The 20,563-nt window shown below is 47.5% G+C and overlaps 1 protein-coding gene across 1 annotated transcript; it reads right to left on the bottom strand.

Moving 5' to 3' along the window:
• Nucleotides 1–970: 970 nt before the first annotated feature.
• On the bottom strand, nt 971–14,357 carry LOC135909663 (cardioacceleratory peptide receptor-like). The gene is made up of 2 exons (XM_065441701.2): nt 13,378–14,357; nt 971–1,399 (listed from the first exon to the last, which is right to left on the bottom strand). Exons 1-2 carry the CDS (start codon nt 14,170–14,172, stop codon nt 1,019–1,021), a joined length of 1,176 nt encoding a protein of 391 aa, XP_065297773.2. The 5' UTR covers nt 14,173–14,357; the 3' UTR covers nt 971–1,018.
• Nucleotides 14,358–20,563: the final 6,206 nt, after the last annotated feature.

Below are 20,563 nucleotides of genomic sequence, written 5' to 3'. Positions count from 1 at the left end.
TTGTCTCGGCAGTCTTCATTGGTTGTGCACCTCTGTTTTCAGCTTAGGAGGTATCGGCCGTCGCGATTCATTGTGATGATGTTAAGCCTCGGCTAACGTTAGTTTCGGTGGACATCGGTGGTGCGGCACAGATGGACCCAGAGCTTCGACTTGAAGATGGCGTGTGCCACTTTCTGACACGCCAAATTCCTGACATGCCCTACTGCTACCGAATCGCAGTGTACTGTTGCCCTCCTTCACTTTCGTTAGTTCGAACTGAAGCGGCTTCCCTTTGCGGTTCAAATTAACGAGCTTTTAATATATATATATATATATATATATATATATATATATATATATATATATATATATATATATATATACACATCTGACGTACGGAAGCCAGTAATGACTATTGTGTCAAGTGACAAGCTGAGGGAATGGTCCTTCGATTCTGTCAGCAAGTATTCAGCCAGTTGCTGCTTTAGCTTTATGCATCCAAACTTTCTCTTTAACTCTGTTTCTACGTCACGCACAAAAAAGAAGCACTGGGCTAAACGACGTAAGAAAATGCATTGCGATCACTGGCCTCTGTTCACCACATCCAACCTATGTTGTGAATGTTGAAATGCTATTTTGTTTCAACACTTATTCAAGCTTATTCCTGTGGTAGAACAAGAGCGAGTATTGGAGCAGTTTGCTACAAGCAGGACGATCCTCCACGACTGAGCTCAGAACACCAGCAACCATGCTCGATCTTTACAACGAGCCAAGAGATGATGCTTCGGGCGTGTCTGAATATGAGCAGGTACTGTCATTGCTGCGAAGAGTAATACTGAACATCCTCTATTTACACGCAACGCACCATATGCACTGGATAGTCATCGACGGCTTCTGTGAAGAGCCAGAGTGAGAAAGGCCAAAGATGACCATCCATTTTTTTTTTTGCCGAGAGCCATGGAAAAACTTTTGACTTTTACACGCTGGTTCGCAAGCACCTTTTCTTTCACACAGTATTAGACATGAGGAGGAATGACAGCTAGGTCTTCTCGGATACCAGTTCGCAATTGGCTGTGGTCATCGTCCGCGAGTGGCGACAGGAGTAGGTCACTGTCAGTGTCGCCATCTTGCTGCTGCTCTTTCTCCTGGAGCGAGAAAACCAGCGACGGAAGCAGGGTAGACCTTTCAGCAGTGATGCGATTGTGCTGCGACGTCTTCTGCCGCGGGTCTTTTGGAAGTACAGAAATATGTACGGATTTATGGCGCTGTTTGAGGCCGATATAACACCGGACAGAGCCACCACGTTGGCGTTGAGGACACCTGGGTTGCCGAATGCCAAGATCACCTCTTGGACCATGTAGGGCACGTTGGTCACAAGAAAAGCACCGAACACCACGACCGTCATCTTCAGGGTTTTGACCTGCAAGGAAAGAAGAATAAGGCAGGAATATCAACTCTAAGCACGGGATGTTGGTTACTCAGACGAAGTGAATTGTAAATTCCTCGAGCAGGTTTCGATCAAAGCTATTCAGTAGTAAAGGTGAAATAAATGAGACGTTAACTGATTTCTGCAGTGGTCCGATGCGTGAGAGACTCATTCTAATAGGACCCATAGTAGTGTTCCGAGTTGCCATGATGAGATATTTCTTAATATATAATGGTTAGCAGTGGCGGCACCTTTAAGTGGGGCCGGTTACTCTACTCCTTCTTACACAAAAATGAAAATAATGAAAGTCAGCTGTAAGAAACAACTATAGAGTAAACTCACAAACCCAAGTCAAGCACACATAATCTAAAAGTCAAGCGACATAAACAAGTAAAACAAATTCAGTCTTACGTTCTAGAAATTAACTGCATTAAAGTCAGGGCACAGAATATAACACTGAATAAGCTCACAGGAACCCACATGAAATCAGGGACACAATGTAAAAATCGGGCCGAATGCAAGACTAAGAACGAGCTTATAATAGATGATAAATATTCTACTCAATAGTTTCTGAGAATATTGCTCGTTTCCAGAAATCTCCGGGGCGTCATTAACGCCTCGCCTTTGCACTGAATGGGATGGTTATGCACATAAGGATGTTCTTGAGGATGTAATTGAGGCTGTTAAATGCCGGTAAATTACGTATTAAATGTTGTCGTTGTGCGCCGTGTCACAAACGGTCTCCAGTTATTTATCATTTCCTTATTTAAATTCAAAACTACAAATAATGTCTCCTATCCTGTCCTTCCTGCATGTCGTTGTTTGTTGGCTTCTTATGATTTTGACTAATAAACATTATAAAAATTTTGCCCCTCAGTTTTCTTTATTTTCGTTCATATATATGTATATATAGAACACGAGCCAAAACCACGATCTGATTACCAGGCACGCCGTAGTGGGGGAGGGGGTTCTAGATTAATTTTCGTCCTGGGGTTCTTCAACGTACTCCCTGTGCACGGTACATGGCGCGTTTTTGCTTTCGCTTCAAAACGCGGCAGCCCTGACCACGATTTTATCATGCCTCCCTCGTGCATAGGCCTCCGCTCTGCCTACTGCATTCGCCCTATGTCGTTCTGGCGCGCCCTGGTCAGGACCTCCTCCGGGTTTGCTGACAAGTAGCCGGCGGTTACCTTTTCTTAACATTATTGTTTCTTTCTTATTTATTTTATTGAAAGTGGTGGCTATTGACAAGGTGATGTCTGTTTCATCTCCGGGCCAGAGGGTTGCCCTCTGGTCTGCTTCGATTTCCCCCCAGAATCTACCAGTGGAATTGTTCAATGGAACCAGTAGCGTTCCTGTGGCTTTGGTACCTACGAATGGAGGAGCTATTCGTATGAAGAACGCCGAGGCCGTTCAAATCACAGCTTCGCGCGATCTCGTCGCACCTCCAGCACATGACCGAGGTCCGACAGTTTGCGCGTGGGGGATCCTCTGTTGTTCACCAGACCAGGCCTGTGTGCAGGATCTGCTGAAATGCACTAACTTTGCCACGCAGCCGGTGAGCTCCTTCATCCCTCCTCAACTAGCTTACTGCAAAGGCCAGGTCCGCGATATGGACATAAGCTTAAGTCCATCAGAAATCCTAGAGATATTTTCTACAGCAGGTGTAGTTTCCGTGTACGGCTGTACCAGGCTTGGAGACAATAAGAGGGTCCCTAAAGAAACAATTGTAGCAACATTTTCAGGGGTGCTTCGTCCATCAGAGATAAAGCCAATGCCATTAATCTACAGAGTAGAACATTTAGCTCCACGACCACTACAGGGCCTCAAATGCTGGCGGTACGGACACAGTGCTAATGGCTGTCGATCAAGTACTCGTTACCGTTTATGCGGGGAAGGCCATGTTGTCAATGATTGCACATCTCAGACTCAGTCTTGCTGTTGGTGCAATCTAAATCATGCTACCGACTACTACAATTGTCCTGCAAGGTCAAAGCAGGTCCAAGTAATCGAAATAATTGAGAAGAGACGGTGCTCTCGTCGGGAAGCCTTTGAAGAAGTTCACAGCTGGACCCAGGGTTATGCCGGTGTAACAGCCCATCAGTAACTTAGCATGGACTCATCAAATTCCTAAATAATTGCAACAGTGATAGAAAAAGCAATGCAAGAAGCATTAGAAAAGATTCTACTAAACCTATCTGACCCTTTGGCTACGGTAATATCTACGCAATTGTCTGGTATGTCTCAGACAACAACAAACAGCGTATAAAATTCGGCCACCTTATTTACAAGGTAACCTGTGTGTCAGACTGATCTTGCCTCTAACAGTGTGGATTTAGCAAAACCTTCGACTTAAAACAGGTTGATCATGACTGCCATTCTGATTCACACTTTCTGGCAATCGAGATGTGGATATGGGGACTCGAGTTCTTAACCGCACAACTATACTATACATTATTCACGCATTCTAAATACTTTGTTTTATTATTCCACGTATGTTTAATCTGAGTTATTGCTTTTCTGTGTGTCACAGGGAGCATACATGTCATTGTTATTTATTAAGCAACTTTTGAACACATTCACAACGTGCACGGATTCCGGCAACATGTCTACGCAGATGGTTCGGTAAAACTCAACACGTCAGCTGTTGCAGTCATCATCCCGAGAAAATCAGAAGAAATCAAATTAAAATATTCGTGTGTGACCACGTCAACGGGTGCCTAACTTGCGGCACTCCGTGCTGCACTCGATTTCATTAATCAGGAATTACCGCCGCAACAATGGACAGCCTTTTGTTATTCCATGGCAGCCCTTCAGTGCATACAAAGCCCAATGCGCCACGGAGCCAATGAACAACTGGCCTCAGAAATTCGACACATGTATCACCGCAGCCATGACAAGGGACACAACATAATCTTTCAATGGCTTCCTGGACATTGCAGCATTAGCGGGAATGACCACGCCGACGAAGCCGCCCGATCTGCACATGAAAATGATCAACGGGTCTTCATTCCGCTTTCGACAGCAGACCCTGCGGCTGGGCTGCGACTGGTGTCCCGGGAATGTACTTTGCCTCTGTGGGACTCGAACGCTTTCACCATGTGTCGTTTGCGTTCGTTGTCTCCGGACATACGGCTGCACCTACCGCCTGGGTTACCGCGACGTGAACAGACCATGCTGTACAGTCTGTGGCTAGGCGTTGCATTTAGGAACTCGTATGCTTTCCTTATTGGAACGACCAACAACCCCACGTGCGCCACATGCAACATCGATGAGACGCTCGCACATATTGTCTGTGTCGGTTCACGATATAGTGCCCAGAGAAAAGTGCTGTGCAGAGTACTGGACCAGTTGGACAATTGTCCACTATCAGAACTGAAAGCTTTACGTCAGTACTTCCACAGAACATCCACGCTAAAAGCCTTACTCGCGTTATTACGGTTCCTGCGTTCTGCTGGGCTTCACGATAGACTCTAAGAACGCCGTCCCCTACCTTTCTGCAGTGTACGCGGTTTGATCGGGCTCGGCTCTATTTCTTTTTATCTCCCCCTTCGGCCCTCTTTCTCTTTTTATCCCCCTTCACCCTACCCCCCGTGCAGGGTAGCCAACCTGAACTGCCTCTGGTTAACCTCCCTGCCCTTCTATGCAGCCTTTTCTCTCTCTGCCGCCTGTATACTGTGCAGTATACAGGGCTTGAGAGCCAGTTAAGTTCTATGGTGTATCAGTCAGTCAGTCAACAAACTTTATTGAGGTCCTAAGGAACTACTAAGTCGTAGTTGCGGGCCGCTCCCACGTTGGGGCCGGAAGACCATGGTTCTCCGCCCGTTCGCGGGCCCTTTGGACAGCCCTTAGTTGGTCCTGGGGATCGCCGCTTTTAAGGGCCTCTTCCCAGTCCTCTTGTTTATTAAAAGATGTGTTTTGCAACGCAGAACATTGCCAGAGCATGTGTGCTAACGAGCAATACTCTTCATTGCACTCGGGGCAGTGTGGGTCGATGTCCGGAGCAAAGCGGCTAAACTTTCCTCTCGAAGGGAAAGATCCCGTTTGTAACATTCTCAATGTGGAAGATTGAGGTCTAGTTAGCTGTGGGTGTGGCAGCGGGAATTGCCTGCGCCCCAGCTGATAGTGTTTAACTATTTCATTAAAAGAGAGTAGAGGATCAGAGTTATGCTCACAATCCCGACTGCTTAGCGTATCAGGACCATTGCGGAATGTTAGACCTCGCGCCTGGTCATGAACTAGCTCATTCGGATTGGGTTTGCTGGGATGTACATTGGTTCCCATGTGCGCCGGGAACCATGCGATAGTGTGGACAGCATCAGGTGGTCTTTGCTTGATTATAGCCGCCGCCTCTTTCGAGATTAGGCCAGATAGAAAGGCTCGTATGGCTGATCTCGAGTCAGTGTAGATGTAAGGCCGCGAGGGGTCATTCATAGCTAGCGCGATGGCAGCCTGTTCAGCCGCCGCTACCGTGGTGTGTCTTACCGAAGCTGCATTGAGAATTTTGCCGTGAGGATCAGCTGCAGCAGCTACAAATGAATCTGTGCGCCCATACTGGGCAGCATCTACATAGGTAGTTAATTGCAGGCTTTTGTGCGTAAAGTCAATGAGAGAGCGGGCTCGTGCCTTGCGTCTAGCTGCATTATATTGGGGGTGTACATTGCGAGGGAAAGGGCTAACCTGAAAGGTTGCCCTAACGGTGTGAGAGAGCATGATGGCATTCTCGTCGACCGCCAAGGGGGCTAGACCTGCGGACATTAATATGCTTCTGCCTGCCTTCGAGGACGAGAGGCGGACGGTTTGTGCCGTTCTTTGTGCCTCGATTACCTCCGTCAGGGTATTGTGAACCCCTAATTGTAAGAGCTTCTCCGTGCTGGTGCTAGTGGGAATTCCCAGTATGTGTTTAATGCTTTTTCTCATCAGCGCATCAATTTTGGCTTCCTCCGAGCGGGACCAGTTGAGCGCCGATGCTACGTAGTTTATGTGACTCATGAGGAACGCATGATACAGCCTAAGGAGATTGCTCTCACTGAGGCCGCCTCTGCGGTTCGAGACTCTTGTGATTAATCGGAGCATGTTTTCTGTTTTTGCCTTGACGCGGACAATAGTTTGATTGTTGCTCCCCTTTGCATTTAGGATCAGACCTAGAATCCTGACCGATTCGACTCTAGGGATCATCTGACCAGATTCAGCGTATAGGTTAATAGGAATTTGTTCGAGAGGGGTAGAGTGCCTCTTGCTGCTGCGATCCGGTCTATAAAGCAGTAGTTCTGACTTTGAGGGTGATAGAGAGAGTCCCGTCCCTTTTAAGTACTCTTCCGTAACATCCAAGGCCTCCTGAAGGGCACGCTCCACGGCCCCCTCGGACCCCCCACCGCTCCAAACGGTGATGTCGTCCGCATAGAGCGCATGATTCGCGCCCTCGACCCTAGCCAGTTTTTCCGAGAGGCCTTTCATCGCTATATTGAAAAGAAGGGGTGATATTACTGCACCCTGCGGAGTGCCCTTAGCCCCTAACTTGAACTCGTCGGATCTTAGTTGACCGATTTTAATAGTGGCTTTACGGTCTCTTAAGAAAGAGCTGACGTAAGCGTGAAAGCGTTTCCCTAAATTTAGGTGCGATATGGATTCCAAAATGAATTTATGTGTGATGGTGTCAAAGGCTTTGGCGAGATCTAACGCTAAAATGCCTCTGACATCCCTGGTGTTCACGTCGATTATCTGCCTTTTGATGAGAAGCATGATATCTTGCGCGGATAGAGAGGGCCTGAAGCCTACCATGTTATACGGGAACAGTTCTCGTTCCTCGATGTATCTCATTACTCTCTCATGGAAGACGTGCTCAGCCACCTTGCCCACGCAGGACGTGAGCGAGATTGGTCTAAGATTTTCCGGTGTGAGTGTTTTACCTGATTTCGGGATAAGGACAACAGAGGCCGTTTTCCAGTCCTCTGGGACCCAGCCAGTTTCCCACGTGCGGTTGATCTGTTCCGTAAGCTTCTCAATTGATTTCTCATCTAGGTTACGCAGGAGTCTGTTGGAAATGCCATCCGGCCCGGGGGCTGAGCGGCCGTTTAGCTCGTGTAGCACCTTCCTGACTTCCGCTTTAGTCACCGGGGCATCAAGCTCCTCCATGGTTTCGCCTGTATACTCTGGGTAGTCCTCGTTCCCCGTGGGGCCTACAGCGAGATACCTGTCTGCTAGGCTCTGAAGTATGTCTACATCTGTTAGCCCCTTTCCTTTAAGATCATGAATTATTCTATCTATAGCTAGGCCCTGATTGCTTTTGGATTGTGAGTCATCTAATAGTTGCTTCAGGAGGTTCCATTTGCCTCCCGTACGCATCTGTCCGTCAACTGCCGAGCAAACCTCGTTCCATTGCTGCTTGTTCAACTCTTGGCAATACGCTTCGATTTCACGATTTAACATCGCTACTTTCTTACGCAGCCTCCTATTGAGCCTCTGCGTTTGCCATCTTGCGAGTAAGGAGTTTTTAGCCTCTACCAGGTGCGCCAAGTGAGCATCCATCCTGTTTGCTTTTAAGTCAGTTTCGACTGTTTTAGTAACAGCCTTGACGTCCTCTTTGATTCTCCTTAAGAGGTCTTCGAAGGACGCGTACTCCTCCAAGTCCTCTCCCCGGCGTTTACGGAAGGCGTCCCAGTCTACTACGGTGAACGCCCTGAGGGGGGCTGTGGCAACTTCCAGAGAAATCTCCACAATAAAATGGTCACTTCCCAGGTTTTCTTGCTTATTGTGCCAACTAACAGAGGTGGCATTCTTAACGAAGGCCAGATCCGGCGTGGTGTCCCGCGAGACTGAATTGCCGATGCGCGTGGGAAACTGTGGGTCCGTAACTAGCTCTAATGAGCAGCTTGTAACCGCTTGAAGTAGATTTATTCCTTTAGGGGAGTGTCTCACATAACCCCATGTCTGATGCGCTGCGTTAAAGTCTCCAGCTACCACAAGTGGAGCATACCTTACTTTCGCCGCCGCCTTGGCTATAATCGACAAGAATGCCTGGTGACGGTCTCTCGGGGAACTGTAAATGTTTAAAATGAAAACGCTGTTTTTAAGCCAGCTGCTGGGAATGATTTCGATAAGCATTACCTCCGCCCTCGTGTTGCCCAACTGCAATTTGTGCTCTTGAAAGGAACACTTCTTTGCAACTAGGACCGCCAGGCCGAGTTTGCCCTCTCCGGTTGCCGAGATAGCTCGGTAACCTGGAAATGACTTAATTTCAGTTCTAGTTTCCTGTAGTAAGATAACATGCGGTTTGTTCGACTGTGTCGCGATAAATTGCTGCAGTGGGGCCTTTCTCCTCTGAAAACTGGCGCAGTTCCACTGCCATATGATAAATTCTTTAGTGTGGCCCGCCATTGTTAAGGCTTGAGAGGGCCTCTAGGACGCTACCTGTAGCTTCTCTAGCTGCCGCTGGAACGACTTCCATACTCACTGGTTAAGCGCGCTTAGTTTGCACGTTTTCTAGAACTTGGACTCTAAAGAGCAGCATTTAATTGCCCTTGATCAATTCATTCACGGATTTTTGTAAACGGTCCAGCGAGCGTTGCATCGCTGCCTCCGCCGTGACAGTTTCTTCGGCTGCCTCCTGCGAGGACGTGGCCCTACGTTTAGCGGTACGCGCCTGCGCTTCTCCGTTTGCTGAAGAGGACTCTTGCCTTTGTTGTAAGTTTGCTTGCCGAAAGGCCTCGAAATCGGCCTTCATCTTTTGGATTTCTGCCTTGAGGTTAGCGTTTTCTTGCAAGAGCTGTGTTACTCGGGGGTCTTCCCTATGCTCTGGCAATGTTATCTGCGTTACCTTTTTTGGCGCCTTGTCAGTCTTGGGCTTGACTCGGTCCGCCCATGAGGGTCCAGGTCCTTCCTGGATGCGCGCCCGGGATTGGGAACGCCCCTTGGAGCGGGAACGCCCCTTGGAGCGGGAAAGCCCTCTGGAGCGGGAAAGCCCTCTGGAGTGGGATCGGTCCCTGGAGCGAGACCGGGGACGCCCTCTGGAAAGGCTGCGTTGACGATCCACTGGCGTCAGCGAACGCGCACGTCCAGGCGCGCTTGTGAGACTGGCGTCACGTGAACGAACTTCATGGGCCGCCTGTGACATCTTGGCGCGCCTGCGCCGTCGTCGTCTTTGTCGTACTATGTAGGGCAGCTGGAATCGCTGCTTGCACTTGCGGTCCGCAGTGAGGTGAGGTTCCCCGCAGATGGAACACTTTGGCGTGCACTGATGATCTTCGGCTGGGGAGGCTACACCGCATCCCCTGCATTTCTTGCTGCTTGGGTTAGGGCACACATCAGCTCGATGTCCCAAATCGCCACAGTTGTAACACACTTCCACTTGTCTTCTGTATAGCGTGCAGGGCAGCATGCCCGCGCCACACATGACGTAGTTTGGCACTCTCATACCTTCGAAGAGCACCACCACCGTCGTAGTAGTCTTGATGCGTCTCACCTCGAGCGCTTTCGGGTTCCGTTGGTTGACAATCATTGTCCGCAGCTGAGCATCGCTGAATTCGGCGTCGACCCCGCGAACGACTCCCTTGCATGTGTTGTCCGAGGCGGCTAAATAAGCTGCCACATCGTACTTGCCTTCCCTGAGGTGTATCTGCTGAACGGACGCGTAGGCACACGCGTTCTTCCTCACTGGCGTAGAAACGACCAGAATGTTCTGAGCAGCGTTGGGGCATATAATGTCTTCACCAACTTCATCCGGAGCTAAGGCCGCCGCCATGGCCAAAGCTTGGGCTAATCGGATGGTACTGACTTTCTTAACGTCGAGGCCTCCTCTTGGTCTGACGATGATGCGTATATGGTCCCGAGGCATTTTCGGGAGTCTTGAGGCGTTCACGAGCTGCTTCATCGCGCTCTGTCGGGTGGCCGTGCGGCGGCCACCTTTCCCGCCATTGTGCGTCTCCGTGCTGGCCGTCGACTTCGGCGTCTCCGGTCGAGCCTTCTTGTTTCTGCCCACTGCTGTGGTCCAGCCCGGGCAATTTGCTTCGGCGGGGTCGATCTCGACCCCTTCCACCATCTCAACTTCAGGCATGTCGCCCCACAACGCCGAGTAGGCCGTGGCTTACCACAGACGCCGCGCCGACGCTAGGCTGCGTCCGGTAGGGTGAGCCGACGAACACCTTGGTCGGTAGTTCAAAGTCTTTCAAATTGTCGAAGAGCTCACCTATCGACAAGAGTCCGGTATGGGCTGGTTCCTTGCTACATACTGCGTCGAATGATGCACAACTTTCCAGGATTTGGCAGAAAAATCACCGAGGTCATTTGAAAAAAGCAGGAGCCGATGTTTGCGCGTCCGCACTATTCGGCGCCCCCTGGCGTCTCTCTCTATGGTGTATGGAACGTTTTTCAAACGGACTCATCTGAACGCAGATAATGTTCTAGCTGAAAGTAATGAGGTTACGCTCTTTTGCGGCATAGAAGTTCTCCAATATCGCTAGCAGAAGAGGTCATTCAGAAAAATGAGTTAAAAAAATTCACCGTTCTCAATTTTCTGACGGGATGCGTATATCTCCATATGTAACCTAGCTACAAAGATTAAGCTGCACTGTCTTTTACTGAAGATTCTAAAATTTTATTTCGCCTAAGGAGCCACACCTAAAAAAGCACTGTGCTTATGACATTAAAGGCTAATTGGCTTTAACTTTCAGTCAATATATACTGCAAGTTCGTACTTCTTAGCGCTCGCGGGCATCGAACATAACTGTACCCAGTTTATTTCCAAATAAAACAGGCTATAAAAATCCACTCTTCTGGTAAAATAGCAGAGCAGCGGGAGATGCAATCGTAGCGGAGCACAGTTTATGCCGTATCAAGAGACATCAAAAGAGAAGTAAAAAGACCAGTAAGCCGCCATTTATGGTAGATTACTTCTTGCGACACTATACCTTAGCCGGAAATTACCGTATTTTTTTTTTATTCTGCCGGGTTCCGTTAGCATTAATTTGCTTCGCGGGGCATCTGTCACTCGTGCACTCTGCCTCGCAATCTCCGGTCTGCCAGAAAGGGCGCCCATAGACTTCCACTAAATCACTAGCCCATACATGATACCTTTATACTCGGCTCTTAATTTCCTTCGCACGATTACTTCCTACCCTCTATCTGACAGCCCAGGCTCGCAAAAAGAGTAATTATACAGGCTTTCGTTCTTGACCATATAGCCTTTTTTTTATGTTCAAGTCCGCCTTTTTTGTTTGTAACGTGGAATGTAACTTGAAGGGTAAGATAAATTAAATGAAATTAGCTTAAATGTCATAATTCACACTAGGAGGAGGAGGAGGAGGAAATAAAGAGACAAGGCTGGGACTAAACCAAGCAGGGATGTTAACCAGAAATGCGTGTTCTTGGCTACCCTACTGTGGGGGAAGAGAAAGAGGGAATAGAAAGATAAGACAGAGAAAGAGGGAGCCCGCGGTGACTTCGCGCAAGCACGCGGAGGGTCTCAGCGAGTCAAAGGTGTGCACGTAGGCCATAATGCACAGTACATGCAGATGAAAAGACCGCAGATATAAGATGCACCCACGCAGCCTGACGAGCCCGCAGTCCCACCAAAATACACTTCGGCAGCAGCAAAATAGAACAAATCAAGGATAAACTATTAAGAGCCTTCAAGTTAACACCCGAACGCTTGTCTCTAAAACATCTTCATAGGCCGTACCAACGCGTTTGCCGTGTGTATGCACTGGCCTAAGCGGAACGGGCTTTAAGTCAAGCTGACGTTGTCTAATGTTTCACTAATTGCTAACGTCGACTGTTTTCTGTCGGTCTCGTCTCGCGCAGCATCGAGGTGTCGCGACGCCTGCGACACCACTGGTGGCGTTCTCAATCACGCCACCGTTTGTGAGACACCTAGCAGCGGCTAGGGCGCTGTTCAGAAGGAGTTGCTTCGCGTGCTGCGTCATCGTTACTATGTCGCACGCACGTATAATTCGAACATCGTCCGAGAAGCTTAAGTGCAACGCTAAGCCTCGCTATCACTGGCATTGTTTCGCCCTTCAGTAAGAACTGCCACGTTTCTTTTTTTGTTGCTTTCTTGTAAATTTGCACGATCACCTTTCATTTTACCAAATAAGACGATACGGATCGTTTGTTCATAAGTTCGTTCTTTTGGATGTCATTATTTTGGTTCAGGCAAGGCACAACGTAACGTGAAATATACCCGAGCAGGGTTGCCTGAAATCAAACAAACCTCACCCGTTTTCAACATGACCGTTCTGACCCTTAAGTCTTGGGCACATTGAAAAAGTTAATAGGCGAAGAAGTAAACTTAGAAAGTTAGGCATCGCAGTTTGCTTTTTTATAATATAACAGTTCACAGGGTGTCTTGTAATTCAGAGCATTTTATGTACGTTTTAAAAATGATATTCTCCATTGCGCGAACTTGGAAGGAAAAGAAAACGTGGAAAGAAAAAAATTATTGCAATGTTTCACACGTATCCCAGTTCAACTAAATTCAATTTTTCTTTCTTCAGTCCGATATACCACGGGTATCCGTGGCCATTAGTAACTCTGATTTTCTATAAGAGTAATTTAGAACTAAGTGAAATGGTGCAAGTGTTTCAGCATGTAGCAGTGATTCACATGCGAATTTAAGGTGACGCCGTTTGACTGAGTGACTTGGGGTTTGTCTGACGCATTAATACTACGATAAGCCTTTGTGAAGACACCTCCCCTTGAGGCCTGTTTATACGATTCGTAACGATAGCTGGTATATGAATGGCAGTAAACTTAATCGCCACCCAGAAGTGGTTAAGCACATTCCTCACTTTCGCACGCTCCTGTCTTAAAAGCCCCGCGTTTCGTTTGACGACTACAGGATGCGCACACTGGTGCGTTCCAAGTCCACCGTTTCCCCAAGTTGTGCTCGATAATTCCGCATTTTACTTATAAATGGACACCTCATGCTTAGGTGTACCCGCACCTACAATAAGTTGTTCTTTAGTGGCTACACGTACCTTGGCAAGTGGAAGCGATGAGGCCGTTTGCTGGCCAACATTGCCACTCTTGGAGCTATGCTTCCAAATGGTCCACAAGATGCCCGTGTAGAATGTCACCAAGAGTGCGAGCGGAACCACAAACACCATGAAGAACACGAATCCCATATACACTTGACGATGGTAGATCGGCGTGCCGCGGTCATAGAAGATGGACGCGCAGAAGCACTTTCCAGGGGCCACCTGGACGGCGTGGAACACGTACACATTCGGCAGGGACGGCAAACATGACGCGAGCCAGGTGAAGGCTGCCAGTCTCCACGGGTCCGGGTTCGGGGCCAGGGGTGTGACTACAGCGATGTGTCTGTCCAGCGCGATGACCACCAACATGTACGTGGACGATACGAGCGCGAAAGTCTGCAGGAACTTGAAGAGGCGACAAAAGGCGTCTCCGGCAATCCACATTCTCCCCATCACCTCCCACACCACTTGCGACGTCATGGTGATGCAAGCCACCAGGATGTCTGCAATGGCCAGGTTCAGGAAGAGCACGCGCGCTTTGGACATTCGTCGGCGGTGCCCCTTGACAACTAGCTTCCAGCAGACGAAGCTATTACCGACGACAGAGGCGATGATCATGACGATGAGGATGGCGATGCGGGCTCGCTTGTGATAGCGAGGGCCCAGGATGTCTTCGGCACTTGTGGAGATGACATCAGCAGTGGCGTTTGAGGTGATGTAAAGGGCGGCGGTGCCGTTTTCGAAATCATCTTCCATTCGATTCGTTAGACCGTGAGAGGCCGTCATTTTATGCATAGCTGCTGGAATTTAATAATGCACATCGAACTTCTTGTCCTCCAGGTATTACATTTGATGCTGACGAACATATAAAACTGGTGCTTCTTTAGTACGAAAAGTGTTTTCTATGTCTCGCTGCTCGTTTTCAGGCCCTTGTGGTGGAAGAAATATCACTGTTGCCATTGTTTCCAGCTGCCGCCTGAATCAGCTCTGAAATATAAAAGCGGAAAACCAGGAAATAAGCATCTACTTGCGCATTTCAGTTGTAAAAGAAATTTGGTATTTTTCTCTCATTGCTTAACGCCACCTTGCTAAGTCTATATCGTGTTATGAGAGCGGTGGCTGAAAAATCATGCCACTTTTTTTTTTGCGTTGTGGCGTGAAGAAAAATGGCAGTAAATTCAAGGAATAAACATTTCTGCAGTATTTCAGTTTAGCAGCGATTAAGGAGTTCGCTTAATTAAAGAAGCATTGTTGAAGCTGCTATTAAAGTTAATAAACAACGTGATAATCGAGAAGCAGTCCTTAGAAGGGGCTTTCTTTGATTTATTTATTCGCTCACTTTCTTAGGCATTAGCGCCTAGTGCATTATATGGATGGGCTATTGCATAGCGAAACTAAATGCAAGAACAAAAAAAGAATCTGTTTTTCAGCCATTGCTTGAAGAAGGGTGTAGGAACCCAGTTCAAGGCTGAATATGCTATATTATGGGTAATTACCTTTAAATCTGAGTTCGCAAAACGAACTCAATCTCATTCATTTGTTATGCGGTCTTGTGAGAGCACAAATGTTTTGAATTGAGAATACAAACGCTTTCTTTTGGTTTCGCGCATTACCTAAGCAGCGTGTGGGATCACGAATTTAAAAGAAGTTTGCTGCACATATTTTTCGGGCTCATGGATCAGCTATCTGAAACAAGTCGAAGTGTATATCGCGGATGATGCTCATGTCACAGACGTACGTTATGACAACAAATAATACGTGAGAAAAAAAAAACTCAATTCTTGAAGTACAAACAACTATACTGGCATCGAGAAGAGGATGCGTTCTTTTTTAACTGACTGGGCTAAGACAGGATCTGTTAAATGTTGATAGAGGTAAGCTTTTGCGCATCCTTAGGTAAAAATATACAGCATGAAATTTAGTCAGCATTACCAATAACCACGCGACGAAACATGGCTATATCATTGTTGTTCATCCAACAACAAGCTGCGAACGTTCGTAGCTTGATAGTTAGGGGAGGCAGTTAGATGAATAAGAACGTTAGTATTGCAAAGAACTCTCGGCATGAACGAGCTCCACCCCAGCTTCACTTTCGAAATTCTTCAAGTGGAAAGGGCTTAGCGAGACTAGGAAGTTGGCAAGTCATGAATGATTTATCTTTTAAGTGCTGCAAATAAAGGAACAAGAAGCCTCTCGTATACTACGCGGTCACAGAGGTGCCTTATTCTTACGTGGACAGTTTTTCGCAAGGCTCCTTTATGTGCTACCATATTTTAATGGCAATGAGGTGCCATATTTGGCAGTGTACATTCGGCGTCGCGAGAATTTCCGAAAGTATCTTGTGTACGCAAGTTTGTTCCTAGAATATCACCGAAATCGTGACATCACCGCAGTCTGGTCTCGGTAACCTTATGAGAACGAACGATTTGGCGTTTATCGTTTGTTTTGCATGCGAGAAGAACGAAGAGTTTTAGAGGCCTGCCTTTCGTATCTGTTACAATATATATATATATATATATATATATATATATATATATATATATATATATATATATATATATATATATATATATATATATATAGTGCTGATTGTGCAGGATTCAGCTTTGTGGCTTTCTTCAAATTAGGCAATGAGAGGAACGCGAGGACCACCTGTGCAAATAAATTATGTGGCCAGGTGGACACAAAACGAGGTGATAATTATCCCTGTCAGCAGCCCAATTAACTGAAACTGAATAATTAACTTTTTGTTGACTGTAGGTAGGTTTGTATTGAAAAGTTGGAGGCAGTCGTGTTTCTACACAGTATCCGTTGGAAGAATTCTAGCGTATCTGTGCTCCGAGATATCCGACTCCAAATTTTAATTGTCGTTCGCGTGATTACTCATGCAAGAGAGTGAGTGTCGGCGCAAAGCTACTCCCTGATGTGACGCGGCTGTTGCGTGCAGCGTTTAATCTGACAACAGAGCGGATGCATAGGCAAAGATGATAACTGTTCCCCTTCTCCTCTCGGCTGGTGAAATCTAGGTATGACAGCACGGTGTACCGTGCAGTTGTTGCTCTTGATTTCAATAAAACAACACAATGAAATCAGCAGTCACTTTACTTGCCTAGCCCAGGCAAGGACCATGCCCGCTCGTCTAGTCGCCATTACACACGCGCATTGCCCGCCGGCTTTCTCGCTGGCGTCAAATTATCTCTGCATGGCAGCTGCCGCCATCGTTACAGGCTGCGCGGTCTCGTGTTACTGGAAACCGTTCCAGTTACTAAAAGTAACTGGAACGCCAGTGCATTTCTCATGTCTCCGCAAAGTTCGGGAATTAATATCTCGAAGCTGGTGTCATCCTGAGACTTCTTTCCAAGTGGATCCGTCTTGCGAATTCCCCGCCTATAATTAGTAAATTGCATTATTTGTCATACGGTAATTAGTTAAAAACATAATCAGTGCACTATTTTCAATTAGTTGATTATGCACATTGACTTTTTTTTTTTGCAAGTACTGTCCGCCTTTTCGGGTAGACGAGCTCATGGACTAGAATTCAACTATCTGCCACAGGCAATCTTTAAAACACCTTGAAAGTGCTCGCTGAAACACCCAGTATACTTGATCACAGAGTTTAAACATATGCGAATGCCACGTAGCTGGACAGAATCAAGCTAATGCTGCTCGCCGTCACTTGCAGATACTCAAACTATTCTTTCATTTCACCTAATTACATAATTAGTCACAATTAATTATTCAGCATCTCAAATATTATAATTAGATGGTAAGTGTCATGACATCAGAAAACTGTAGAGCGATATGAAAAACTTTACGCTCGGAAAAACACTCTTATGTAGCACGTATTGAGCAACAAAGAGCTGTATCTGGAGTTTTTCATACTGCTCTACAATTTTCTCATTGACACTTTTGGTCTAGATATAAAATTTGAAAAGTTGATTAATAAATAAGGCTGGTTATCTAATTAGGCGAAAGAAATAATTTGAGTTTCTCTAAGCGACGGAAAGCAACATTCCCTTGGTTCTGTCCCGCTACGTGGCATTCACATATGATTAAACTCTGGCTAAAGTCAGCTTGAACACCTTGTATGTGTATACACATATTTTCCAAAGTGTGGGCGGAAAGAACAAAGAGCCCACAATGACCCCACAATGACGTGTGCTCATCAAATGCAAGTGCTCAGTAATTCATATCTGGCCACGTGCGGCCCATTAGATAGCTCACACACCGTGCTACTGCAGTCTCGGTTAAGCTCAACAAAATATGCATCCGAAACGAGGCTTAAGCTGAGGGGTGTTACCACTCCTGCCTAAAATGGTTGATACCGAGAAGCGAACCTCACAGCCACACGCAGTATCGTGGACTATCGAACGTGCACTCTCGTCAGTTTTCCCTCTCACTTTTTATCACGCTCCCGTAAGACGCAGGGTGCCCTGTACTACTCTGTGTAAGTGATTGCAATCGCATGTGGATCCCGTATAGGTGACAGAGAATTCTCTTTCCCTTATTATTCACTTCACGAATTTCCGCAGCATTGCGCTTAAATGTAGCACGTGCAAACAATCAGCAACTCTCTCATGCCCATCAACTTGCACAATGACACAATGTCACTCACCCGTTCACTATGTATAGTTCCCTTCGGTCTTTCTCTCTCTTACTCACTCGTCCAGTCCCTCAATCAATTAGTTGCTCTTTGCTCGCTTAATCATTGTCGGTACACGATCACTCACTCACTCACTCACTCACTCACTCACTCACTCACTCACTCACTCACTCACTCACTCACTCACTCACTCACTCACTCACTCACTCACTCACTCACTCACTCACTCACTCACTCACTCACTCACTCACTCACTCACTCACTCACTCACTCACTCACTCACTCACTCACTCACTCACTTGCTCGCTCGTTCGCTCGATCACACGACCATCCTCGAGAAACTTTGTGTGACAGCGCGACTTCGCTCGGACTCGTGTAGGCCGAGTACTTTTGCCACGAAAGCAGTTGTCGCTATCGCGAGGAAAGAGGCAGTTTCTGATCCGGACTTTGGAAATGTCGGTCCTTGCTAAGCTATACATTTGCGCATTTCTTTCCAATGCACTCAATGTAGTCACCGCAGGCCAGGTCGCGTGAGGATATCGGTCACGTTTCCTTCTCGGTCACATGTATTTCAGTATCTTCCCATTCACTGCCCCATTTTCCCTCACACACATAGCGTGTCTCTTAGATGAACCTAAGGAAAAGAAAAGCCTTCATTTTCTTTCCGTTTTGTCCCTGCTTTATGGCGTGCTCGTCCATCATCAGCAGCTAAACCCATCTAGCTACAGCTTTCCCGTCGTCGCAGGCCCTGACGTCCTTCATCGATCTTTGGGCACACACGTTTGACAAAAAAAAAGTATTCTAAACCCCTCAAAGGCAGCCTTTTCCCGCCTACGGTAATTGCGTGTTTGTACAAGACCTTAGAAATACGAAACCTTCCGGCGTGCGAAAGAAAAAAAGAAATGATTGAGTGATTTTGCAAGGCACACGGCGAACACTGCAGACACGGTAGACACAGTCTGTGAACTGTGTCTGCGCGTGACAGAAAGTTATTCAATTTGTGTTCAACTGCTTTTTTTCGTTATACGGGAAAGCTCCTCGCTGGAAATACGCACCTCACACATAGTGCGCGAAACGTGGGGAAGCTTCTAGGGTTTATTTATACTCTGTAAAACTTGTGTATCTCGCGCTGCGCTCTTCGTAGAACGAAAAGCCGACGAATGATGTCGTTGGTTGCTTCAGGTAGTGTTTTATTCAACTGGAGTGATTTCAGGCGCCTAGTCGCAGGGGCCTTACGCTGATTTCAGTACGAAAGTCCGGCACCCCGTTTGCAAGCAGTGTCATCCGCATATTGAAACTACGCCATACTAGGAGTAATATATCGCACAAGTAGTAGAAAATAGTTTTTTTATCTGTGTCACAAGGCCCACGAAGCAAGTAATCAAAGTTCGGCAAGTGACAAATTTCAATCAAATGGCCGGCTTACCCAAACGCACAAATCTCGATTGCATAGTAATCCAGAATTGCAGAATAGAAGGTGCGGAACTCCGAGGCTACGGAAGAAGAGGCGATCACCCTTATCGGGCTCGAGGCCAGCTAAGCGGCTCACGCAGCGGTTACGTCAACCGGGCCTCCCTCACCGCCTCGCGAGACCCCCCGCCGCCCGGCGCCGGAAGCGGAAACCATACTGCCCACGTATAACGCCATTCTCCAACGCTGCCGACTGGTACGCAGGATGTGCCCGCCAACTCACCCCAAGCTGACCGAAGAGGGAAGCACCAAATTCCGAAGTCTCCAGAGCAACACCTACACCCAATGGCATGCAAACGCATCAGATCCACCGGATGCGTCACACACACAAGTGCGTGATCTGGCACATCTACTACTCGAGTGCCCTTGGAGCCACGAAGACGCGGATACCAAGCCTGCAACGACTGAATGCATCAAACTCCTCGCCGAGACGTGGGAGGCCACGATCTCCACCCCGGAGCAGGACGACCAACTACGACTTCTCGCCAGAGGCCGGGAGGCCACCACGGCCAGAGGATTCTTGGAATGAGGTCCCTCCCATTTAGGGTGGCCCCGAGCTTAAACGCACCAGAACACTGCCTCTGAAATAAAAAAAAAGAAGTCGCCGTTTCGCCCGAAAGGTGAAGCATCCATTGCGATAGCAAATTAGTAGACAGCTATGCGAAGTAAGGATAGTAGTTTTGTCGGTCGTATAAACTTGTAAACAATCGCTCACTAACTAAATTAACAAGCGTGGTATCACGCGCGCACAAGCAAACATGAGCACGTCTCACTCGATGATAGCGCACACTCGTTGTCAGAACGCTGGAGTGAGGAAGTGTGGCAGCAGCAGCGAGCGAATTGATCTTGGTGCAGCCTGTCGCTTCAACGTGAACTAAGCGGCGAAAACACAGCGCACATGAAGGTATCATCAGCACTCAGCGCACCCTGTTCCCACCGCAGATCGCTTTCAATATAGAAACTGCACGGCTGCACGCGGTCGTGCCAAATGCAGCAGCTGCCGTAGTAGAACGCTCCTCCCCTCCCCCCTGGTACCTTGCGCGCGATGGAAGACCTCGCTTTCTCTCCTCTTTCCTCCATTGAGCGCGCCAGATTGAGCAGCCATCGTCGGCT

This window comes from Dermacentor albipictus, chromosome 1 (assembly GCF_038994185.2).
Source record: "Dermacentor albipictus isolate Rhodes 1998 colony chromosome 1, USDA_Dalb.pri_finalv2, whole genome shotgun sequence".
NCBI lineage: Eukaryota > Metazoa > Arthropoda > Arachnida > Ixodida > Ixodidae > Dermacentor > Dermacentor albipictus.
Note: the sequence above shows the minus strand (reverse complement) of the source record. Positions and strands in the feature narration are given on the sequence as shown.

Excerpts from the sequence above, each read along its gene's own strand:
- LOC135909663 (XM_065441701.2), bottom strand. The coding sequence starts at position 14,172 with ATGCATAAAATGACGGCCTCTCACGGTCTAACGAATCGAATGGAAGAT. Across the intron at positions 1,400-13,377 it reads CATCGCTTCCACTTGCCAAG|GTCAAAACCCTGAAGATGAC; the intron begins GTACGTGTAGCC and ends CTTTCCTTGCAG.